Raw genomic sequence first — 26,549 nt, 5'->3', positions numbered from 1 at the left:
TTTGAGACCCCTAGCTCAAAGGTCAAGGTCACACTTAGCAGTCAAATGTTAAATGTCCATAACTCTTTCATCCATGAAGGGATTTTAATATTACTTTGCAAAAATGTTCCCCATGATGAGACAATGTGTCATGCGCAAAACCCGCACCCCTAGCTCAAAGATCAAGGTCACAATTTGAGGTCAAAGGTCAACAGGGCTTTTTTATACGCCCGTTTGAAAAACGGGACGTATTATGGGAACGCCCCTGGCGGGCGGGCGGGCGGCGTCCACAGACTTTGTCCGGAGCATATCTTCTACATGCATGAAGGGATTTTGATGAAACTTGGCACAGTTGTTCACCATCATGAGACGGAGTGTCATGCGCAAGAACCAGGTCCCTAGGTCTAAGGTCAAGGTCACACTTAGAGGTCAAAGGTCAAATTCAAGAATGTCTTTGTCCGGAGCATATCTTCTTCATGCATAGAGGGATTTTGATGAAAGTTGGCACAATTGTTCATCATCATGAGAAGGAGTGTCATGCGCAAGAACCAGGTCCCTAGGTCTAAGGTCAAGGTCACACTTAGAGGTCAAAGGATACAAGAATGAAAACTTTGTCCGGAGCATTTCTTCTTCATGCATAGAGGGATTTTGATATAACTTGGCACAAATGTTCACCACCATGAGGCGGAGTGTCATGCGCAAGAACCAGGTCCCTAGGTCTAAGGTCAAGGTCACACTTAGAGGTCAAAGGTCAAATTCAAGAATGTCTTTGTCCGGAGCATATCTTCTTCATGCATAGAGGGATTTTGATGAAAGTTGGCACAATTGTTCATCATCATGAGAAGGAGTGTCATGCGCAAGAACCAGGTCCCTAGGTCTAAGGTCAAGGTCACACTTAGAGGTCAAAGGATACAAGAATGAAAACTTTGTCTGGAGCATTTCTTCTTCATGCATAGAGGGATTTTGATATAACTTGGCACAAATGTTCACCACCATGAGGCGGAGTGTCTTGCGCAAGAACCAGGTCTCTAGGTCTAAGGTCAAGGTCACACTTAGAGGTCAAAGGATACAAGAATGAAAACCTTGTCCGGAGCATTTCTTCTTCATGCATAGAGGGATTTTGATATAACTTGGACAAATGTTCACCACCACGAGACGTAGTGTCATGCGCAAGAACCAGGTCCCTAGGTCTAAGGTCAAGGTCACACTTAGAGGCCAAAGGTCAGATACAAGAATGACTTTGTCTGAAGCATTTCTTCATGCATGGAGGGATTTTGATGTAACTTGACACAATTATACACCATCATGAGACGAAGTGTCATGCGCAGTTCCCTTCTTTAGAATTACTTCCCTTTGTTGTTACTATAAATAGCTTATATTGTAACTTTTTCATTACTAGTCCTAGGGAAAAATCAAGACCACTTTTCTGTAGTACAACATGCATGCTACATCCAATTTTGAGGTGTATTTTGACCAGTCTCTACCTGGTAAAGATTTTTATGAGGACTTACAATTTTTTTTTTTATTTTTTTTTTTTTTTTTTTTTTTTTTTTAGATTAACTTCCCTTAGTTGTTACTATAAATAACTTATATTGTAACTTTTTTATAATTGACCGTAGGGAAAAACCAAGACCACTTTTCTGTGGTACAACATAGATGTTACTTTCCAATTTTAGGTGTATTTTAAGGTATCTCTACCTGGTAAGGAGTTTTTTTGTGGACTTAGAAAAACAAAACACTTACAGTTATTACTATACAACCACAAAATTAAAATTCCATTTGCAAATACAGGTGCTAGAGTAAAGAAATTTGCTGTGACGGGCGTATATTGTGACATTCTTGCACTCTTGTTCCTGTCTGGTCCATAACTCTCCCATCTATGAAGGGATTTTAATATCAGTTGGCATAATTGTACCTCATAATAAGATGATGTGTTGTGCACAACTTTCAGACCCCTAGCTCAAAGGTCAAGCCTTAAGGTCACACTTAGCAGTCAAATGTTAACATGGCATGAACAGGGTCTGTTTCCTGTCCGGTCTATAACTCTGTCATTCATTAAGGGATTTCAATATTACTTAGCACAGATGTTCCCCATGATGAGACATGTCATGCGCAAATCCCGGAGCCCTTGCTCAAAGGTCAAGGTCATCATTGGGGGTCAAATGTCAATAGGGCTTTTTTCCTGTCCGGTCCATAACTCTGCCATCCATGAAGGGATTTTGATTTTACTTGGCACAAATGTTCCCCATGATGAGGCAACAGGTCATGCGCAAAACCCAGACCCCTAGCGCAAAGATCAAAGTCACAATTGGAGGCCAAAGGTCAGTAGGGTTTTTTCCTGTCCGGTCCAGAACTTTGTCATCCATCGAGGGATTACAATATTACTTGGCATAAATGTTCCCCATGATGAGACGACGTGTCCTGCGCAACACCCAGAACCCTAGCTTAAAGGTCAAGGTCACACTTTGAGATCTAAGGTCAATAAGATTTTTTCCTATCCGGTCTATAACTTTGTCATGCAAAACAGGATTTAAATATCAGTTGGCACAAACATTTCCCTGGATGAGACAACATGTTGTGCGCAAAGCCCCGGCCATAGGTCTAAGGTCAAGGTCATACTTAGAGGTCAAAGGTCAAATTCAAGAAGGACTTTGTCCCTTTGTTGATACTATAAATAGATTATATTGTAACCTGGTAAATAGTTTCTTGGGGACTTATATTTTATAGATTTTTTTTTTTTTTTTTTTTTTTTTTTTTTAGGGTTTATTTCACTTTGTTGTTACTATAAATAACTTTTATGATAACTTTTTGTTTAATCAGCCAAAAAAAATTCCAAATGAAAACAACTGTATGTTTTTATATATGCAAATATAATCCAAGTGCTTTGTTATATTATATTGTATGTAGTACAATATTGTTTATACATCATTGACAGATATCAGTTCATTATGTTATACTGCAGTAGAGAAAATTAGGTGCTTTCCAGTAGGGGACTTTGTATTGCATGGCAATACTTCATTCACTTGTTTAGTGTTTTGATACACTTTATCTCTCTTATTACTTAATATTTTTGACACATACTCAAACTATTGTGCAATATCTTCATTCACCATTGGAGTCATTAAACACTCCAGTGACAGCTCCAGCTTCCTCAGATGTGCCCAGTTTCACTATCCAGCAACTAAATAGTCAAGTGCGCTGTCTCCTGTGACAGCTCTTGTTTGAGTTCTAGCCCTTATTTAATTCAATAACTTTTGAGTGGAAAATATAAAGTTTGGTTTCAGTTACAAACCACCAGTTTCTGGTAGAGTTATGGCCCCTTTTCAACTTAAAATTTGGTTGTCCATTTGACAGTGTTTGATAACTCTTAAATGGATTATTAGATTGAATTCATTTTCAGCAGTATGGTGATGTTATTATTGTTGCATCACTTGCTCAACATCAGTATGGTGATGTTATTAAATATTAATATGACATCACTTACTAAACATAAGTGTGATGATGTTATTAATATTACATCACTTACTCAACATGAGTGTGTTGATGTTGTTTATATGACATCGCTTACTCAACATTATGTGTCTTGATGTTATTGATATGACATCTCTTACTCATCATCAGTGTTGTGATGTTATTTAGTGGTGATGTTATTAATATGACATCACTTATTCAAGATCAGTGTGGTGCTGTTATTAATATGACATCTCTTACTCAACATGTGTGTGTTGTTGTTATTAATATGACATCACTTACTCATTATAAGTGTGGTGATGTTATTAAATGTTAATATGACATCACTCGCTCATCATGAGTGTGGTATTGTTATTAATATTATGACATCACTCACTCATCATGAGTGTGGTGATGTTGTTAATATGACATCACTTGATCAACATCAGTATGGTGATGTTGGTAATATGACATCGCCTAATCAACATCAGTGTGGTGATGTTGTTAATATGACATCACCTGATCAACATCAGTATGGTGATGTTGTTAATATGACATCACCTGATCAACATCAGTATGGTGATGTTGTTAATATGACATCGCCTAATCAACATCAGTGTGGTGATGTTGTTAATATGACATCACTTGATCAACATCAGTATGGTGATGTTGTTAATATGACATCACTTGATCAATATCAGTATGGTGATGTTGTTAATATGACATCACCTAATCAACATCAGTGTGGTGATGTTGTTAATATGACATCACCTAATCAACATCAGTGTGGTGATGTTGTTAATATGACATCACTTGATCAACATCAGTGTGGTGATGTTGTTAATATGACATCACCTAATCAACATCAGTGTGGTGATGTTGTTAATATGACATCGCCTGATCAACATCAGTGTGGTGATGTTGTTAATATGACATCGCCTAATCAACATCAGTGTGGTGATGTTGTTAATATGACATCACCTGATCAACATCAGTGTGGTGATGTTGTTAATATGACATCGCCTGATCAACATCAGTGTGGTGATGTTGTTAATATGACATCACCTGATCAACATCAGTCTGGTGATGTTGTTAATATGACATCACTTGATCAACATCAGTGTGGTGATGTTGTTAATATGACATCACCTAATCAATATCAGTGTGGTGATGTTGTTAATATGACATCACTTGATCAACATCAGTATGGTGATGTTGTTAATATGACATCGCCTAATCAACATCAGTTTGGTTATGTTATTGATATGACATCACTTACTAGTCTCAAAATCCTGTATGAATATGTAATTAATATGACATCACTTTTTCAACAGCTGGTTGCATCAATTGTAAATTCATTACTTGCCTAAAAGCTGTTCCAGTTATTCATAATTAGGAATAATGAGGAATGTGTTGTAAATAAATTTCTTTGGAAAATCTGGTATCAAAAAAAAAACAACTGATTCCTTCTTATTTTATGCTCTTTGAAGTTTGTAGATAGACAGTGAAAACATAAATACCATTTTACAATTATTTTTGAAATGTAACAGTCGCATGTTCTGTGATGTCAACTTCTGTATGAAAGGAATTGTAACTAGCTTTGCCCTTGCATGATTGACAGAATTGACTTCTAGGGTCTGGACACTTGATTTTGCTGTATCTCTGTGTTTCCAGCACTAATAGAAGTTTTGATTCCATACCTGAAACTTTTACTTTGGTGTAAATTGTGTGTGAAACCAAAAAGTTTAGTTCTGTTTTGGCGTTGTATTATTTGTACTGTTTTGATGATCTGTAAAGCTCAAATAAAAATATTACAATGTAATGAATAAAAATAACTGTACATTCATATATTGAGCCGTGCCATGAGAAAACCAACATAGTGGGTATGCGACCAGCATAGATCCAGACCAGCCTGCGCATCCGCGCAGTCTGGTCAGGCTCCATGCTGTTCGCTTTTAAAGCCTATTGGAATTGGAGAAACGATTAGCGAACAGCATGGATCCTGACCAGACTGCGCGGATGCGCAGGCTGGTCTGGATCCATGCTGGTCGCATACCCACTATGTTGGTTTTCCCATGGCACGGCTCATATTGATAAACAAGGTCTACTCATTATGATATGACCATAACAATCATTTTCACCTTTAGCCTGCTGGCGGCTAACGATTCTGCCTTTGCAGCCAGTGCAGACCAAGATCAGCCTGCACATCCATGCAGTCTGATTTCGGTCTGCACTGTTCACTATTCAGTCAATTTTCAGTGAACACCCCTTATAATAATAAATGGTATTGCCCAAATTGAATGATAGACCAGTCCATTTTAGAAATTTAGCAGGCTAAAAGTGATGTTCAAGTTCAGTACTATCTCCTGTTCAGTGAAAAATTTATACTTGTTTACATGTAAGTCAGCTAGTTGAAATGTCCGTGTTCCAAGCTAATAATATCAAGGCAAGAGTCTGCAGTGATAGAGAATTACACAGTCCAGTAGGTAAAGAAGCCAGCATTAAGATCCTAGTGATACATGGAACAAAGCTGCAACAGGCCACTAGCTATTCTGTCCATTCTGTTGTGTTCATAGAATTTTTTGTATCTTAAAACTTTGCCAGGTCTACATGTATTACTATGTGTCATAACTGTCATTTCAAATTATTAAGGATCATGCACTGGGTAGAAGCTGAAATAATGGGAAAAAAAGCTTTGAAAGGCTTCTTCACATCAATGCTTAAAAGATTTTCTCCGAACTTGGTAAAATGCAAGGTAAAAAGGTTCAAGTCTGAGGTGAACAGCTTTGTGCATCATGGCCCTCTTGTATTTAAGAAGTACCTACATTTGTTAAATTTATTCTTTTATGTAAATACTGAGGTCACAGAGTTCTACGCATATTACTTGTGAGATTAAAGTTTTAGCTAGTGCATGCATACTCTACTGTTAACTGCTTAGCAATTATCAAGTACCTATTGTTTCATAGTTATATTTTTGGAATCATGAATTTTTTATGTTGAACAGCAATATTGATATTTTGCAAAATGGTCAATAACTCCATTGAGCAATGAAAAATCAATGTTCATTTTTCATTTTGTATATGAATAAACCTGCCAAGTTCTACTTAATCGTTTGAGGTAAAGATATAGAACATCTCCATTTCATTATAGTATTTGTTGATGTACTCATATTGCCATAAAATACAAACTGGGACTACATTTGTACTTGATTTACAATAGTTGAACAGTGCAGTTTAGCAAGCTGATGAATAGATAATATTTTTACAGTATTAAAGGTACATTGTATGGAGCATGTGACAATAATCTGTTGCTATTATATGGGTAGATGATCGTGCATGTCAGAGTGTTACTATTTATAGATTGCACAACATGTAGAGTTAAAAAGCAGGGTAAGGCCAGAGCCATATGGTTTCATAGACACTATCGTGACATGCAGACTTCGTAATATTTTATAATATTTAGTTGGCATAGTCTGTGGAGTGATCTTGGTGCATTTTGTGACGTTTTTTATGGTTGGTGATTTAACAGGCATTAAAATTTTATATAATATATTTACAGATTTATGGATTATTAATAATGGAACCAGTGGTGCACAGGCTCGTTTAATTAGAAATTTTTAACAGACTTCATCAAAAAGAAGGATGGGGTTCTTTAACCAATTGTTACTTTTACTGTGGAAGAATTTCACATTACGGAAAAGACAAAAGGTGAGATATTAATATTAGTTTTTGGTAATTTTGTACCTTGTTTGAATTTTTGTGATAATATATGAGGTAAGTTTTAGATGCATAATAGATAACATGTAATTGCATAATTGTAAAATATTATATATGCACTAAGAAAGCTGTACAAATGTACAGTTGTTTTAGAATTAAAGTCTTGAATTGATAGAAAGAAGAAATGTTAGGTAATATTTTAGCTAAAAGCTGTTCATTATTTTGTAAGTAAAGAATTTACCCATTATGATATAAAAATGCTAGACAGTATTATAAAAGGCAATTTTTGGGCATAATAAAAAGATTATGAAGAGAAAAATATTTCACCCCTTGTTAAAAAATAACAAATACCAGCATACACGTGATGGATTAAATCAGCTTGTTTACCCTGAGGTAGATCTACCTTTATGGCATACTGTAGATGACAAATATTTCACCCCTTGTTAAACAACCAGAAATACCAGCATACACCTGACAGATAGAATCAGCTTGTTTACCCCCGAGGTAGATCTACCTTTAGGTCTCACTGTAGATTTTATGGTCTTTTTGAACTTGAAGTACACACATTATTTAAACCAGACCCAGATTTGAAATAGAGTATAATAAAACCTAAAAATATATGTATTGACAGATTGTGACCTTCAAGTAATATTAAAGTATAAAAAAGTTGTAGATTATAAAAGAAGTTAATTGTATTTATATAACACTGTGGTCACGTTTCATAGACATACATACAAAAATCAATAGTTTTTGCTTCAGTAGTTGCGGTGGGGACATGCTACAGTAATTTTCAGTGAAAGGAATTTCATATATAGAGAATGATTATCATATGAAAATTTCATTGGATGAAACAGCCTTTTTCTCTCTTGTTTCCTGTCTCAATTTTCCCATATATTAATGGACCATCTATGTTCCCTTCAAGGCCTTGATATCTTAGCTTCTTGAAAAAACACATGCGGAATATCCATTTAATATATTACAATCTATGCTCCTGTATTTCTTTATACCCTTATGCTCTTGTTTTAAACATCCATTTGTTGTGTATTTGGTTATAATGGTAAATACTTAGGAATGAATTACCGGTACTTTTTTCCGGGCTTTTGTGCCTGTGTAAACCCTACTAAATAATGCACTCACTGAATAATACCCACTTTTAGCTCATCTGAACTTTATTCTGAATGGCCACTTTTAGCTCACCTGAACTTTATTCTGAATGGCCAATTTAGCTCACCTGAACTTTATTCTGAATGGCCAATTTTAGCTCATCTGAACTTTATTGTAAATGGTAGAATAGGCGGCTTCATCAAACTTTGTTTGTACCATTGTTGTAAGGTATTTTTCCAAATTTGTTCAAATTGGGGCTCTCAGCCACTTTAAGGGGCTTTAAGAGCTAAAAATAGAAAAGTCGTTAACACCTTGTTATGAATGGTTTGATGGATCTTCAGCAATCTTGGTTACTCTGTAGCATTATTGTAAGGTCTTCTCATAATTGTGCTCAAATGAAGGCACTTGGCTCCTTTTAGGGGCAGTTAAAGATAAAAATAGAAAAAAAAACATTAAATTGTTTCCTGTTCTGAACTGCTAGATGGATCCTCTTTACTCTGTGTCTGTAGCATCATTATAATGTCCTTTCCCAATTCTGTTGGAATGGAGACACTTTGCACCATTAAGGACCCACCAGAATTGAAAATTGAAAAAAACATTTGAACAACTTTTTGTCATGAACTTCATGATGAATCTTTTGCAGATGATCTGTAGCATTAATGTAAGGCCTGCTCCCAATTTTTTTGTTTGGGCACTTGGCCCCATTTTAGGGTTGCTGTACATGTAGCTAAAAATAGAAAAAGAAACAACTTTAAATAACTTTCAATGAACTGCATTATGGGTGTTGACATAAGTTGCTCAGAAGCAAGGTAAAAATCATACTCCTCCTCAGATGAGCGACTGAGGCCCATTTGGGTCTCTTGTTGATACCATTTAAGCTTGCCATCACGAAGCAGGTAGTAATTATTGATAAACTTGTTAATTAATACCCCACCAAACAGGAAAAACTTTAAGGAACATTTAAGACTTTTACTTTACTAATTTAAAAGTTCATGACAGTCTATGATTGAGTTATTCCCTTTCAATGCTAGTATTGTATCTGAGAATCTATATAAGACTGCCCTTGGGAGAGCCAAACAGTGGTTTTCTTTTGCAGGTGGTCTTAATTCACGGTTCAAATATATGCAGATATTACAGTTAGGAAGCAGAAATTAAGAAAATAAGACTTTATATAGTCTTTTTAGAATCAGACTTTTGTCCTCTGGTAGTCATTGTTGTTCACAGGTGCTTGTCTACATTTGTACAAGTGGATTATTTTCACAGGTGGTCATTCATAATTGTTCACAGGTGATCAATGTTCAAATGTGGCTTTTGTTCACAGGTTCTGGTTTGTCTCAGGTGGTCTATTTACATGATTTGTTGTTATCCACATGTTGACATTGTCCACAGGTGGTCGCTGTCCACAGGTTGTGGTTGTCCATTTGTAGTCATTGCTCAGAGGTTGTGGTTGTCCACTTGCGGTCATTGTTCACAGGTGGTTACTGTCCACATGTGGTCATTGTTCACGTGTCATTGTTGTCCAAGTGTCATTGTTGTCCACATGTGGTCTGTTTTAACATGTGACAATTGTTAATAGCACCTGGTGTTCTTTAGGACACGTTTGACTGTATGTTACTGTGGTTAATGTACATTTAATTAACTGCAATGTTCTGTTTTTCAGCTCCGTCTTGTCGCAGAAGTTGTATTTCCACTGGCATTGTTTCTTATATTACTGATAGTGAGGATCACAAAGCCAGACCTCAAAGTTAAACATGGGGAGTGTAAGTGTATTTCTAATGTTTACAGGTAGTTTTTAAAATAATGTGTGAAAGAAATCACATGAAATGTACATTGCGTTGTTATAATATTCAGGCTAGTTATGTTTTTGATTGGCTTCTTCAGGCAACTGTTGTGTGCTGAAAAGAAAAAAAAAATTGAACAAGCACTTTTAAGCATTTACAAGAAAACTCTAAAATTGTTCTTATTTTAGTAAGCTGTGCTGGCTTTCCAAAACTTCATCAGAAGAATTAAATTGCATCATTTCATTGATATATGATATACAATAAGGATGTTGGAAGCTAATCAGGTGGCTTGTGGGAAAGTATGTGGTTCCACCCAATTACACACGCACTTTCTTCTAGGTCGTCCACTACCATTGAGTTTGACATTTAACAAGACAAAAAGTGAAGAAGAAAAATCTGTCATCCTGATACTGAGAGTAGTTGTTTTTATGGCATAATACATAACTTTATTTTAGCAAAAACAAGAGATTTGTTTATGAACATTTTCTTGTGCAGATAAATGCATTTTGTGATTATAACTTGCAGGTCATTTTGATGGGAAGGCCATGCCATCCGCAGGAGTTCTGCCTTTTCTTCAATCTTTCATGTGTACGTTCAACAACACTTGTCACAAAACAGAAAATGCAGATGAGATGCCCGGTGTGGCCGGAACATTTACACAAACAGGGTCAGTCATTTTGGCTTGCGTTAAGTTCATTAACCTAAACCCTGCTAAATTTCTAAAATGGACTGGTCCATCAGTCAATCTGGGCAGTAAGCACATATTATTCAAAGGTGTGTTCACTGAAAATTTACTGACTGAATAGCGAACAGTGCAGACCTGATCACATCCGTGCAGGCTGATCTTGGTCTGCACTGGTCGCAAAAGCAAAATCACTTGCCCCCAGCTGCTGATGATGACTGAAGGGCGTTCCATTCTTCTTTTATGTAGATCAGCTCAGCTGAATAAGTATTGAGAGTGAATACAAGTTTTACTTAAAGTTGGGCAAAAATATTATGTAATTTCTGTTAAGACTTGACACATGTACATGATTTCTGATGCTTTTATGACTTTGCACGGGAACTCTGTGCAGGTTTAGGGCCAGAAGTTACAGTGCATGTCCCATTTGCTAGGTTTGAATTTCTCTGTAAAGAAATGTCACTTGAGCTGTTTCTTTGAAATTTGTGGTAATACCCATCTGCCTTCTAGTGCATGAAATAATGACTGGAGGGATACATCTCTTATTTATCAGCTATTAAACATGGACAGAATTTTTGATAATGACAAAAATGCTTATTAAAATATGATTGAATTTTTTGATTTGAGAACAAAATGTACATGCGTATTTATATAAAAATCTGGTTTTACAAATACAAATGTAGTATATTGTAATAGATTTACTAATAACAGCTTCCTTTTTCCTCTCATAAGTGCAGTATTATGTGTATCAATGAAGGCTTGGTCGGGGATTATTTTGTAGTGTTTTTTCCACTGCAGGTTAGCAGAAGCTGTGACAGCCCTAGAAGAGATACTAAACAACAATGTTGATTCTGAGATTATAGCAGATTCTCTTACAGATCTAAATATACTGGCAGATCTCTATCAGAAAATAGTAGATGGTACAGCAGTAGGTGAGTGTGGAATGCATACTGTAAAATCTTGAATATTCATATTAACCTTTAGGCTGCTAAATTTGTAAAATGGACTGGTCCATCATTCAATTTGGGCAGTACCATTTATTATTCGAAGGGATGTCACTGAAAATTTACTGACTGAATAGCAAACAGTGCAGACCATGATCTTGGTCTGCACTGGTCGCAAAGGCAAAACCACTTGCTGCCAGGATGGCTAAAGGTTACATCCCATCGAATATGAAAAATTTCTATTCGTTTGATCTTCAAGATTTGAAATTCACCAAATGGCCAGAAAAGAATGGTTTTGGCCAAATCCACAAAATTAAATGTTTCCCAAGTAGTTTGACAGAATTTCTATTTGAGGTTGTAGTGACCTTGAGGCTGTAAGCAGTTTCTGATTAATAAAAGAACTCTTTGGCATATAAATTCCAAAATTTGAAAAATGATTGTGTCTTTGTATAAAAAATTGTTCGATGGTTATGTACATGTGTATATTTCTCTAGGAAATTTCACTCTTGGCAACTCTGTGATTGATCCTGCAAAAATTCGACAGCAGATTATAGACCAGAACTTGAACCTGACCTCTGATGTTGTGGATTGGCTTTTAAATGCTACTCTCAATAGACAGGTGATTACGATACTGTAAATTTCACAACAAAGTTTTTTTGAAAAGTTATTTACATTTAAATCTCACTTGTTCCAAGCATTGAAACTTTTCATTTACTCTCTGTTTTCCCGTTAAATGCTTTGAAACCAAACTAAACAAATAGTTAGATTTATATAATACTTCTTATGTGACGCTAGTTTTGAATAATAATTTATCACAAATATTGTACATTACAGCTGTTTGTCAATGGACTAAATGAAACATCGTTGATCAACATCGTAGCCTCTTTAGTGCCACCAACATTTGTATCGGAGAATGATACCATATCTTACATACGACAAGAAGTGTGCAATGAGACAAGACTGAAGGAGATTTTCTATTTTCCCAACCAGACCATGTCTGATAGAGTCCACGATGAACTGTGTGGCCTGTCTCCAGACCAGTTTTATACGCTAGTTGATGACTTTGTTCAGGATTTTGACCCAGTTGCTTTTGAACAAGAGGTATACATGGTTTTCATTGCTCTTTCATTTCACCCTTACCCTGCTAAATTTATATAATGAACTTGTCTATCTTCCAATTTGGACAGCACCATAAATGTTAAAAGGGGTGCTTACCAAAAAGATACTGACTGAATGGAGAACAGTGCAGATCATGATCAGACTGCACAAATGTGCAGGCTGATCATGATCTACACTGGTCGCAATGGCAGAATCAATTGTGTCCAGCATGGTAAGGGTTAAAAAAAATAATGTAATGCAACAGCACACATTAAAATCATGTCACGCACCCAATATGAAATTCTGATGTCAATATGAAAAAACTGATGTTTTCGGCTCCATTGTAAGTTGTCTGAGAATAAAGCTGAGTAAGAAATAAAATAAGATTCATATATGTATTGCAAAAGCAGTGTAAATATAACGAACATTTTATTTCTGTTAAAGTCAGCAGAATGTTTGAAGGATAGGCTTGTGTAGCCTTGTGTTAGAACACCCAATTCGAGTGGGGGATGTTGTGGGTTTCCTCTCTGGTTGCGTCATACCAAAGACGTGAGAGATGGTCCTAGTAATTTCCTAGCTTGGTGCAAAGCATGAAAAGGATAATACTCACACTGACCAGGTCACCAGCCAGATGTCAGTATATGACTGAATGGAGTATCATGTTACATGTCTTTGATGTGATACACCAGTGAGGCAACACTATATAAGTTGCCATTTCGCTCACTGCTACAAGTAGACACTAACGTTTATATGACTGAAAAATTATTGAAAAAGATGCTTATCCTAAACACCCACTAAAGGATATGTATTGATGTTGATTGTTACTATTTCAGATCCAACAATTTGTTATGCAGAATACAGATGGACAGCAGCTGGCACTTACATTGCTCGAACAATGGGAACTATTGCAGACAGTTAGTTTTACATTGTGAAAATGTTTTTTATTTCATGTTTTAAAATCTCGTCTGTGATGATTTATTTTAAGAATCAGTGAACCATCACCAGAAAAAAAAGAAAAAAAGAATAAGTTTAAGCTTTTTCATAATAATTGGAGCAAAAACAGTTGTTTTTTAGCTCACCTGTCACATAGTGACAAGGTGAGCTTTTGTGATCACCCTTCGTCCATCGTCTGTGCGTCCGTGCATCCATCCGTGCGTCAACAATTTCGTGTCTGCACGATAGTGGTTTCGTTTATGATTTTATTTTAACCAAACTTGCACACAACTTGTATCACCATAAGATCTTGGTTCCTTTCTTGAACTGGCTAGATCCCATTATGGGTTCCAGAGTTATGGTCCCTGAAAGGGCCAAAATTAGCTATTTTGACCTTGTCTGCACAATAGAAGCTTCATTTATGATTTGAATTTAATCAAACTTGCACAAAACTTGTGTCACCATAAGATCTTGGTTCCTTTCTTGAACCGGCCAGATCCCTTAATGGGTTCCAGAGTTATGGCCCCTGAAAGGTCCAAAATTGGCTAGTTTGGCTTTTGCAGCCCTATAAAGACTTCATTTATGGTTTTATTTGATACAAACTTCCAAAATATCTTCAACAACAATAAATCTTGGATTCCATGACAAATCAGATCCAATCATATGTTCCAGAGTTATTTTATATCTGATTACCTCTCCTGCTTGTAATCAAAATGGATTTATATCAGTAAGTACTTACAGGACTTATTTAAAATTTCATTATTGTTATTAGTTGGACTGAGACAATCAGGGTAGATAACTATGGACTGATTTTATGTCAAATTACCTCCCTTTATTTCAAATTAAAATTGTTATATCTCCATAACTAATGAAGATACTGATCTGAAATTTCATTTATGTCAACAGATTTATTTGGCAGATCCTTCTTTTGTCCACTTACAATATATTTTTTTTTAATTACTTCCCTTTTACGTTACTATAAATAGCTTATTTTAGTAACTTTTTTATTATTGGCCGTAGGGAAAACACGAGACCAGTTTTCTGTGGTACAACATGGATGGTACCTCCAATTTTTAGGTGTATTTTAACATATCTATACCTTGTAAGATTTTTTTTTCTTTTTGGTTAAATTCCTTCCCTTTGTTGTTCCTGTCCTTTGGACTTAGATATTTTTTCTGAGGACCTTTTTGTCCTCAAGTGCAATGATAACAGGTGAGCGATATAGGGCCATCATGGCCCTCTTGTTTACTTATTCTCAGTAGATCATTATTCATCATTGTTATTACCGGTATATATTATAATGCAGTGAAGTAAGTGCTGTTAATTTTAGCTAATGCTGTTATTATTTAGTTGAATCAAATTTATTTAAATCTTTTTTACCAGTTTTGTTGTACTTTTGCCTGATAAAAATGTCTGAATCTTTTATTAACAGTTACAGAGCAACACTTCTTGGCAGAAACCGTTCCGTGACTTGATGAATGCCGTACAGAGCTTTCAGTCGGAAGGAAATCTACCAACTGATGTATCAACAGCATCTTTCTCCCGCATTGCTGGTCAGTTTATTTGTGGACGATCTGGTGCCTTGCTTTCCATTGATGAGGACCAGGCAGAGAGTCTGACAGAGGCAGACCGGGAACCAGTTAACTCAGATTTACCGTCCCAACACTCGCCAACTCCAGCGCCGTTTAGTGGAGACTCTGCCAATCAGACTGGCCAACAAGACCAGGCAACCAAAGACCCAGTGTTTGATCGTCTCAAAGACAGGTCATGTGTTAGGGAAACAAGTAAGTATATTGGTTTTCTATAATAATCGGATTGGTTAACAGTTTTACTTTGGTAAACAGGTTTTCTGTGATACATGGTAGTTAGACTGGTAAACAGTTTTTCTGTGGTAAATAGTTTTTCGGTGGTAGATAGTTTTTCAATGGTAGTTAAATTGATGCAATATTTCCAAAAGAAACAGTTAACTTACCATTTTGTATATTAATATCTGGTATGAAAAAACGTTATGCTGCATCATCGGTTGAAAACCACACTATATTGTCATTGGTTTATAATGGTTTATTGTACCCCCGACAAAGTTGTAAGGAGGGGTATACTGGTTTCAGGTTGTCTGTCTGTCTGTCCGTTCATCCTTCCGTCTGTCCGTAGACACAATCTTGTGCACACCATCTCTCCTCATCCCCTTGACACAATTTAATGAAACTTCACACAAGTGATCAGTAACAATAGTTGTTGTGCTTGGGGCATGTTAGGTTCTTTCAGAAAAAAAAATTGCAGAGTTACGGGACTTTGTTTTTTGTTACTATACTATATACATAGACACAATCTTGTGCGCACCATCTCTCCTCATCCCCTTGACACAATTTAATGAAACTTCACACAAGTGATCAGTAACAACAGTAGTTGTGCATGGGGCATGTTAGGTTCTTTCAGAAAAAAAATTTGCAGAGTTACGGGACTTTGTTTTTTGTTACTATACTATATACATAGACACAATCTTGTGCGCACCATCTCTCCTCATCCCCTTGACACAATTTAATGAAACTTCACACAAGTGATCAGTAACAACAGTAGTTGTGCATGGGGCATGTTAGGTTCTTTCAACAACAAAAATTGCAGAGTTATGGGACTTTGTTTCTTGTTAACATACTATGTACATACAGTCTGCATATGCAATCTTGTGCGCACCTAATCTTCCGAACCCTTGCACACAATTTAATAAAACTTCACACAAGTGATCAGTACCAACCCTAGTTGTGCATGGTGCATGTTACGTTCTTTTAGATAAATATTCTGCATAGTTATGGGACTTTGTTTTTTGTTACTATACTGTATACATACAGTCTATATACATACAGTCCACATAATTATGCAGTCTTGTGTGCGCCAAATTGCAATGAACTGTGTCAGTGCATGTGGGGGGTACATTTATCACCTTTAGTGATAGCTCTAGTTTGAAGCAGTCTACATCAATTACAAGTAAACAATGAGATGAATATACCTGTAGCAAAAATAAATTCACTTGTCTGCTGATATTTATGAGTATATTCTTGAATGCCAGTCAGGATTTTCTTGTGTTTTTGCCGTTGCTAGAAAAACTCGTCTTACACCCCAGGATGTAAGATGACTCATGTGCTGCAATTCATGAATGAATGCGTAAATTCATACGCTACTATAATAAAATAGTGCCCAAAAGAAAAGCATACTTTTTACCTCATTTCTTCAATTAATTAAAGAATACTGCATGCAAGAAAAAGAATCTATCACTATTTGAAGGTGCAGATGGAAATACCTGGCTCTCGGGTAACTGTTTCACAGTAACTCGGCAGAGCCTCTTAACCTTCTAGACAGTTACCTGAGGGCCAGATATTTCCATCTCCACCTTCAACCATTGAAACATTTTTATACTGCTACAGCAGAGGTATAATTTGCATGTTTACAGTATGTACTAAACATGGAGTTATTTATCTGTCGGATATAAAAAGCTTAAGAGATATTGTAAATGTTTACATACTGAACTGTTGTGAAGACCATACTCTTGGATATTTTTGCTGGCCTTCTTAAATTGTGTATTTCACAAACAAAGTTTCCCTTAAACTTTAATTTTCACATACTGTATATAATGATAAGATCAATTGAGCCGTGCCATGAGAAAACCAACATAGTGCACTGTGGCTTTGCGACCAGCATGGATCCAGACCAGCCTGCGCATCCGCACAGTCTGGTCAGGATCCATGCTGTTCGCTAACAGTTTCTCCAATTCCAATAGGCTTTAAAAGCGAACAGCATGGAGCCTGACCAGACTGCGCGGATGCGCAGGCTGGTCTGGATCCATGCTGGTCGCAAACCCACTATGTTGGTTTTCCCATGGCACGGCTCAATTGTAAATTTCAAAAACTTAACTTCACTGATCTTGTATGAAATTGATCCATTTATCAGGGTAACTGAAAATATGACATAAGGAAAGCTGGAATACCTTGTCCCATATTTCAGTTTTTCACATTCGATTGTTTTATATATAGATTTATCACATGTTTGACGTCGTGAGAGTGTAATAAAGCCATTACATAAAAATGATAATACAGTAGAGTAATAAAGCTTTGACGTCGAGGTGGTTTATAGTATAGGAGACGTTGGTCAAATTGGCTTGTTTATAATAGTAAAAGAATGTAGAATTTTTGATGTTTCGACAGGAAAAGCTGACATGTGATAAAAAGAATATTACATTTGTGACTTTCCGTATTTCCAAATCCTGGCATTTTATCATTTTATTCAACTCTTTTAATAAATTCATTATGAAAAGACACTCGTGTAATATCCTCTATATGTTCTCAAAAAGAAAGATTGCCAATATCTATATCTGTATTTCAGCACCACAATGTCAGGCTCTGTTCAAGTCATTATCAAATAGTGGTTCAGAGACAAGGTTTCTATGGCGACAGCTGAAACCATTTGTCAGAGGTTGTGTATTGTATTACCCGCAGAATCCCGTCACAGATGAGATCATAAACAATGTGAGTACAGTGGAACCGCATTAAATCCAAACCTGTGAAGACTGGATCTCTTTTCAACATAACACATCTTTTTGTCCAAAATAAGTTTGTTCTGTCGAAAATTTACCCCTTTGAATTTAAATTCTGTTAAACCTGAACTATTTCTTCGGTCCTTAGGGTGTTTGGGTTAGATGGGTTATAGGACTGTGCAGTAGCAACAAATTTATGTTAAGTAGGTTTAATTTTTTCCAGCAGTAATAAGACAGTAACCTCCTTGGTTTTCCTAGCTTACCAGTCACCAAGTAGTCCAACAACTTCCCCACTTGAGTTAGAGACTCAGGTGGTGAAAACATAGGTCATTTTCAGTAGAACATGCTTTAAAGAAAAATTGTATATTTATAAGCTCTACAAACATCAAACAAGTTTAACAAATGGAAGGAAGAGATTACATTTTCTCTCAAACAATAAAGAGCTATACTTTTCACAACCTGCAAATGCTAGTTAAATTCAGGAAGTATAAATTTTATATTAAAGGGAGACTACACTCTGAAATTCAGATTAAAGTTCCTTTTTAGATCTTGCCCAACCTTTGCTTTAACTGTCAAGAGGAGTCTTAGTTAATGAAAAATTTATTGTTCATTCATGTTAATTATTACATCTTTGTTTCTGTATATTTAGAGAGGTCCAGACTTCAAACATCTGCTTAAGTAGTTCCTTTTAAGAGAATATACATTGCATTTAAAACTTAACAAAACTGTCTTACAAGTTCTTTTAAAAATCCGGAATTTTGAACTATAGATGTTTATTGAAATGTAGACAGGTACAAATATAAAATCTCAATATTTATTGTTTGTCTTTCAGACTCAGCAGTTTTTCCGAGATCTTGAGAACATAGGAAACCTGGCTGATGCTTGGGCCGATTATTCCCCGCAGTTATTTGACTACCTAAATAACAGCCGTACCATCAATGCTCTCAGGGTAAAATTGTTATTTATTTAATAGGATTGAAACTGTTTTTAGCTCACCTGTCACAAAGTGACAAGGTGAGCTTTTGTGATCGCGCAGCGTCCGTCGTCCGTCCGTCCGTGCGTCCGTGCGTAAACTTTTGCTTGTGACCACTCTAGAGGTCACATTTTTCATGGGGTCTTTATGAAAATTGGTAAGAATGTTCACCTTGATGATATCTAGCTCAAGTTCGAAACTGGGTCACGTGCGGTCAAAAACTAGGTCAGTAGGTCTAAAAATAGAAAAACCTTGTGACCTCTCTAGAGGCCATATATTTCACAAGATCTTCATGAAAATTGGTCAGAATGTTCACCTTGATGATATCTAGGTCAAGTTCGAAACTGGGTCACGTGCGGTCAAAAACTAGGTCAGTAGGTCTAAAAATAGAAAAACCTTGTGACCTCTCTAGAGGCCATATATTTCATAAGATCTTCATGAAAATTGGTCAGAATGTTCACCTTGATGATATCTAGGTCAAGTTCGAAACTGGGTCATGTGCCTACAAAAACTAGGTCAGTAGGTCAAATAATAGAAAAACCTTGTGACCTCTCTAAAGGCCATATTTTCCATGGGATCTGTATGAAAATTGGTCAGAATGTTCATCTTGATGATGTCTAGGTCAAGTTTGAAACTGGGTCACGTGCAGTCAAAAACTAGGTCAGTAGGTCTAAAAATAGAAAAACCTTGTGACCTCTCTAGAGGCCATACTTGTGAATGGATCTTCATAAAAATTGGTCAGAGTGTTCATCTTGATGATATCTAGGTTAAATTCGAAACTGGGTCACTTGCTTTCAGAAACTAGGTCAGAAGGTCAAATAATAGAAAAACCTTATGACCTCTCTAGAGGCCATATTTTTCATGGGATCTGTATGAAAGTTGGTCAGAATGTTCATCTTGATGATATCTAGGTCAAGTTCGAAACTGGGTCACGTGCCTTCAAAAACTAGGTCAGTAGGTCAAATAATAGAAAAACCTTGTGACCTCTCTAAAGGCCATATTTTTCATGGGATCTGTATAAAAGTTGGTCAGAATGTTCATCTTGATGATATCTAGATCAAGTTCGAAACTGGATCACATGCCATTAAAAGCTAGGTCAGTAGGTCTAAAAATAGAAAAACCTTGTGACCTCTCTAGAGGCCATACTTGTGAATGGATCTTCATAAAAATTGGTCAGAATGTTCATCTTGATGATATCTAGGTCAAACTCGAAAGTGGGTCACGTGCCATCAAAAAGTAGGTCAGTAGGTCAAATAATAAAAAAAACCTTGTGACCTCTCTAGAGGCCATATTTTTCATGGGATCTGTATGAAAGTTGGTGTGAATGTTCATCTTGATGATATCTAGGTCAAGTTTGAAACTGGGTAAACTACGATCAAAAACTAGGTCAGTAGGTCTTAAAATAGAAAAACCTTGTGACCTCTCTAGAGGCCATACCCTTGAATGGATCTTCATGAAAATTGGTCAGAATGTTCATCTTGATGATATCTAGGTCAAGTTTGAAACTGGGTCACATGCCATCAAAAACTAGATCAGTAGGTCAAATAATAAAAAAACCTTGTGACCTCTCTAGAGGCCATACTTTTCATGGGATCTGTATGAAAGTTAGTCTAAATGTTCATCTTGATGACATCTAGGTCAAAAACTAGGTCAGTAGGTCTAAAATTAGAAAAATCTTTTGACCTCTCTAGAGGCCATATTTTTCAATGGATCTTCATGAAAATTGGTCTGAATGTTCACCTTGATGATGTCTAGGTCAGTTTTGAAACTGGGTCACGTGCGGTCAAAAACTAGGCCAGTAGGTATAAAAATAGAAAAACCTTGTGACCTCTCTAGAGGCCATATTTTTCATGAGATCTTCATGAAAATTAGTGAGAATGTTCACCTTGATGATATCTAGGTCAAGTTCAAAACAGGGTCACGTACCTTCGAAAACTAGGTCACTATGTCAAATAATAGTAAAACCTTGTGACCTCTCTAGAGGCCATATTTTTCAATGGATCTTCATGAAAATTGGTCAGAATTTTTATTTTGATGATATCTAGTTCAAATTCAAAACTGGGTCACATGGGCTCAAAAACTAGGTCACTATGTCAAATAATAGAAAAAACGACGTCATACTCAAAACTGGGTCATGTGGGAACAGGTGAGCGATTCAGGACCATCATGGTCCTCTTGTTTTTTTATGAACACATGTCTGATATATAAAATGGTTTAGCATTGAAAAATAGCAAAGAAGCTAGATAATGACTGAAATCTTGCCTAAAAACCCATGTAGACTTTGTTAACATTTTAAAAAGTATCTCCAACAGAACTGCTTTTGCACTTCACAGGGGTATTCTGCAAAAAGAGTCTCGTGTCAGTAATAAAGTTTAAAGCAAAGCTCACTTTTACTTAACACAATTTTATCAACCTTTTAGAGGCTTTTGTGTTTCCTTCCAAAAATAAGAACCATCTGTTGCAAGTAGTCAGTAGTCAGTATGATTTTGAAGTTTTTTGCTACTGAAGTAACAGCAACACATTTTATACAGAAATACATCAAAATACTTTTTCAGTAGCTTTGAAAATCTCATAAAGTGTTATAGTATTTACTTACCAAGGTTGGAAGTAAGGTGATTTTCCAGTTTCCTCGATTGATTTCTTATACCAATATACAGTTCAACATCGGTTTTTAGCAGCAATTTTCCCTAAGTAGCCAAGTAGCTAAGATCCAAAATTGAATTTTTATCAAGTTACATATTGAGTTAAGCAGTCACCTGCCTTAAGAAGCCAGATTGGTCTTTAAGAAAATCAGGAATGAGCGATGAGCAAAGAAATATATGTCTTGATTTGGCTCTCGATTGACTAATAAAAACCTTAAAATAGAATGTACAGCTCTTTTATTTTAAAAATAATTCACCAGGGATTGAGAAAATTTGTTCTGCAGATGCACAACGAAGCAAACTCATGAAAAAAGGTAATGACATTGACATACAGTACAGTGTAATCAAATAATGTATGGTTTTGAAAATGTTGTCAGAAAATATGTAATATACATCAGTGCATAAATTTAAACCATAATCATGACATAGATATGTTTCTTGAATATTTACTGCTATGAAAATGTAGCATTTTTTGCTCGACTTTAGAAGTTTTTGATAAAGTCAGATATCTCTGTTACTTTTAAAGCTTTAATTTGACCTGAAACTTAAAATAGTTATTTACTATCAAAGTCTACACCAGGAGAAACAATCCCCATAACTTTCGATTGAATTTTGACAGAGTTATGCCCCTTGTTAACTTAGAATATTTTTGTTTAAGTTTTATGTAACGTCCAATAGCTCTGTTACTTTCAGAGCTTTTGAATATTATGCCCCTTTTACTGGCAAAGCTCTAATTCAGAGTCAAGTGCTTTGAAAAGTCGAGCGTGCTGTCTTACTGGCAGCTCTTGTTCTAACTTCAAACTTTCTTAACAGATTAAATTTGTTCAAACAAAGTCTCAGTTAAGGTCTGAAATGGAGATTAACAGGCATTAACATTATTCTACTCAAGGACTGGAAAATTTGAAAATCTAAACTGGTCTGAACACAACTCGTAATGTAAATTCCTTACACCACCCACTTTCGTATATACAAATGCTGATCATTTGGACAAGAAAAACAGAAAACAGAAAAATGGCATGCATCAATATGTATTTACCCTTACCAAAATAATGCAGATTGATGTTTAAATATCAAATAAATTCATATGTTTTTTGATCCAGTTTTTCGATTTTTATAGCAACTCAATTTGGTAAACATTTGAAGAAAATGGCGTAATTGCATAAAGGGGAAATAGCCTGTATGCAACTAAATATAAGTATTATGATATATTATAGACGATGTGTGCATATAATGTATTTATTGTGATTAAAGTCCATTTTAGAACAATCTGTGACTGGAATTATAAGCATTTGTACACTGTTACGTCCGCAAAAACAACAAATTTTGGTTTGATTTTTTTCAATGGTGCGAGCGCAAGCCAAAAACAAAAAAAATAAATAATTTTTTTATGTTTCTGAAAATATACGAGCGGCAAATCTGATGAACAACTTTTTATGCCCCCCTTTGAAGAAGGAGGGGTATATTGTTTTGCAGATGTCGGTCTGCTGGTAGGTCGGTCGGTCAGTCTCTAGGTATGTAGACCAATTGGTTTCCGGATGATAACTCAAGAACGCTTAAGCCTAGGATCATGAAAGTTGATAGGGAGGTTGGTCATGACCAGCAGATGACCCCTATTGATTTTTAGGTCAGTCGGTCAAAGGTTAAGGTCACAGTGACATGGAACAGTTAAACGGTTTCCAGATGATAACTCAAGAATGCTTGAGCCTAGGATCATGAAAGTTAATAGGGCGGTTGATCACGACCAGCAGATGACCCCTATTGATTTTGAGGTCAGTAGATCAAAGGTCAAGGTCAAAATGACCTGGAAAAGTTAAACGATTTCCTGATGATATCTCAAGAATGCTTGGGTCTAGGATCATGAAAGTTGATAGGGAGATTGGTCATGACTAGCAGATGACCCCTATTGATTTTGAGGTCTGTAGGTCAAAGCTCAAGGTCAAAATGACCTGGAAAAGTTAAACCGTTTCCGGACAATAACTTGAGAATGCTTGGGCCTAGGATCTTGAAACTTGATAGGGAGGACCAGCAGATGACCCCTATTGATTTTGGGGTCAGAAGGTCAAAGGTCAAGGTCAAAGTGACCCAGATTAGTTAAACTGTTAAAGGACAAGAACTTGAGAATGCTTGGGCTTAGGATCAAGAAACATAATAGGGAGGTTGATCATGACCAGCAGATGACCTCTATTGATTTTGAGGTCAGTAGGTCAAAGGTCAAGGACACATTGACCCAGAATAGTAGAACTGTACAGTGACCAAATAAATTCTGTTCCTTGTGCAATTACTGAATCCATCAAGGGGGGGGGTGGGGGAGTATTTCGTGTTCTACGAGCTCTTGTTAATTTGGTGAGGCCTTAGATAAGTTTTGTCTGTTAGTAATGAATAAAAAAGGACCACTGTTTGATGCGCCCACATGTCTTTTGTGAGAGATTATTTGGTATTTATATTTTATTTGAGCTAATTTTCACAGCATTGCATAGAAGTTGTACTTTGTTTCACAGCTGGTTGTGGACAGCAGTCTTTGCTCCTTGGGTTCAACTTATGCCGAATCTCAGCTCAGTCCAAATAGTACATTCAATACATCGGCGGTATGCTCCTTCCTTAAACAATATCTTAGCAACGGACCCAACACCACACAATATGACTGGAGAGATTCTTTGAGATATACCGACCAGCTGTTCAGCTACATTGGAGAATACATTAAGGTAATATCTTAGATATGTATTTTTTCATGCTGTTGGTTCAAAACCTCACTTTGGGGTATTGAATTCTTTGTTGTGAGGAAGCCATGCTGGCTTACAGAAAGTCAGTGGATCTATCCAGGTGCCCACCTGTGCCAGAAATAATGTTTGGATGAGTACATGGGGTTCCCCACCATGAAAAGCTTGAAAGTCACTATATGATCTATAAGTGTTGCAGTATGATCTTAAACCCAACAAACTAAAATTTGATTGTTAATATTGTAGAATGAATAATTTTGGCATCACTTTTATCTCACAATATATAGGTCAGTCATCATAATTCATTGTTAGGATATGTAGTCTGTAGCTGGCTATATTTGAAGTGATACTGATATTCCGTATTCGCAACTGTCTTAAATTTGAGAGTCATATGATTCCGTAATAATAGCAAAAAATGCACCTTGTCTATAGTATTGGAAAAGAACTGATATATTTTTATTAGCTCACCTGTCACGAAGTGACAAGGTGAGCTATTGTGACCGCTTGATGTCCGTCGTGCGTCGTCCGTCAACAATTTCTAAAAAAGTCTTCTTCTTGAAAACCACTGGGCAGAATTACACCAAACTTCACAGGAATGATCCTTGGATGGCCCCCTTTCAAAATTGTTCAAAGAATTGAATTCCATGCAGAACTCTGGTTGCCATGGCAACCGAAAGGAAAAACTTTAAAAATCTTCTTCTCAAAAACCAGAAGCCCTAGAGCTTAGATATTTAGGGTGAAGCATTGCCTAGTGGACCTCTACCAAATTTGTTCAAATCATGACCCCGGGGTCAAAATTGACCCCGCCCCAGGGGTCACTTGATTTTACATAGGAGAAGCGTAAAAAATCTTCTTCTCAAAAACCAGAAGCCCTAGAGCTTAGATATTTGACATGTAGCATTGACTAGTGGACCCCTACTAAAGTTTAAATCATGACCCCGGGATCAAAATTGACCCCGCCCCATAGATTTCTATAGGAAAATCTTAAAAAAATTAAAAAAAATAAACCAGAAGGCCTAGAGCTTAGATATTTGACATGAAGCATTGCCTAATGGACCTCTACAAAATTTGTTCAAATCATGACCCCCGGGATCAAAATTGACCCTGCCCCAGGGGTAACTTGATTTTACATAGGAAAATCTTCAAAAAAAAATTAAAACATAAACCAGAAGGCCTAGAGCTTAGATATTTAACATGTTGCATTGCCTAGTGGACCTCTACAAAATTTGTTCAAATCATGACCCCTGGGGTCAAAATTGACCCCGCCACAGGGGTCACTTGATTTTACATAGGAAAATCTTCAAAAAATTTCTAAAAATAAACCAGAAGGCCTAGATCTTAGATATTTGACATGTAGCATTGCCTAGTAGACTTCTACAAAATTTGTTCAAATCATGACCCCCGGTGTCAAATTGACCCCGCCCCATGGGGTTACTTGATTTTACATAGAAAAATCTTCAAAATTTTCTAAAAATAAACCAGAAGGCCTAGAGCTTAGATATTTGACATGTAGCATTACCTAGTGGACCTCTACAAATTTTTTTCAAATCTTGACCCCCCAGGGCAAATTGACCCAGCCCCAGGGGTTACTTGATTGTACATAGGGAAATCTTCATAAATTTGCTAAAAATAAACCAGAAGGCCTAGATCTTAGATATTTGATATGTAACATTGCCTAGTAGACTTCTACAAACTTTGTTCAAATCATGACCCCCGGGGTAAAATTGGCCCTGCCCCAGGGGTTACTTGATTGTACATCGGAAAATCTTCCAAAAAAATTCTAAAAATCATCAGTTGGACATTTGAAACATGTAGCTCATATTACTCAGGTGAGCGATCCAGGGTCATCATGACCCTCTTGTTTAATTTATTTTATTGAAATTCTGTTATTTGCCAGGTAAAGCACATTAATGTGTAGCTGCATGTAGATATAATATTTTTTTGTTAATTGAGATACTTTCCTTTGAACAAATGCCTTAATTGAACTTGCTTTAAGGTATTAGATCAC

The 26,549-nt window shown here is 36.3% G+C and overlaps 1 protein-coding gene across 6 annotated transcripts in view; it reads left to right on the top strand.

Annotated features, from left to right (window-relative positions):
• LOC123524209 (phospholipid-transporting ATPase ABCA1-like) overlaps window positions 1-26,549 on the top strand; it is a 94,186-nt gene that overhangs the window by 15,434 nt on the left and 52,203 nt on the right. For 4 of the 6 annotated variants that reach the window (XM_045302251.2, XR_008370326.1, XR_008370325.1 and 1 more), the window contains 11 exons: window positions 6,988-7,136; window positions 9,910-10,009; window positions 10,556-10,697; window positions 11,508-11,641; window positions 12,148-12,272; window positions 12,488-12,754; window positions 13,585-13,665; window positions 15,117-15,468; window positions 18,059-18,201; window positions 19,042-19,158; window positions 24,323-24,526. In XM_045302251.2, the coding sequence (XP_045158186.2) occupies window positions 7,071-7,136; window positions 9,910-10,009; window positions 10,556-10,697; window positions 11,508-11,641; window positions 12,148-12,272; window positions 12,488-12,754; window positions 13,585-13,665; window positions 15,117-15,468; window positions 18,059-18,201; window positions 19,042-19,158; window positions 24,323-24,526 (1,731 nt within the window). In that variant the 5' untranslated portion in view covers window positions 6,988-7,070. Of the gene's footprint in view, window positions 1-6,798; window positions 6,819-6,851; window positions 6,871-6,987; window positions 7,137-9,909; window positions 10,010-10,555; window positions 10,698-11,507; window positions 11,642-12,147; window positions 12,273-12,487; window positions 12,755-13,584; window positions 13,666-15,116; window positions 15,469-18,058; window positions 18,202-19,041; window positions 19,159-24,322; window positions 24,527-26,549 lie in introns of those variants that run through there. The other 2 variants (XM_045302252.2, XM_045302250.2) reach the window with 2 other exon arrangements.

This window comes from Mercenaria mercenaria, chromosome 3, assembly GCF_021730395.1.
Source record: "Mercenaria mercenaria strain notata chromosome 3, MADL_Memer_1, whole genome shotgun sequence".
In the NCBI taxonomy this organism is placed as follows: Eukaryota; Metazoa; Mollusca; class Bivalvia; order Venerida; family Veneridae; genus Mercenaria; species Mercenaria mercenaria.
The sequence above is the reverse complement of the archived record's forward strand: the minus strand, read 5'-3'. Positions and strand labels throughout refer to the sequence as shown.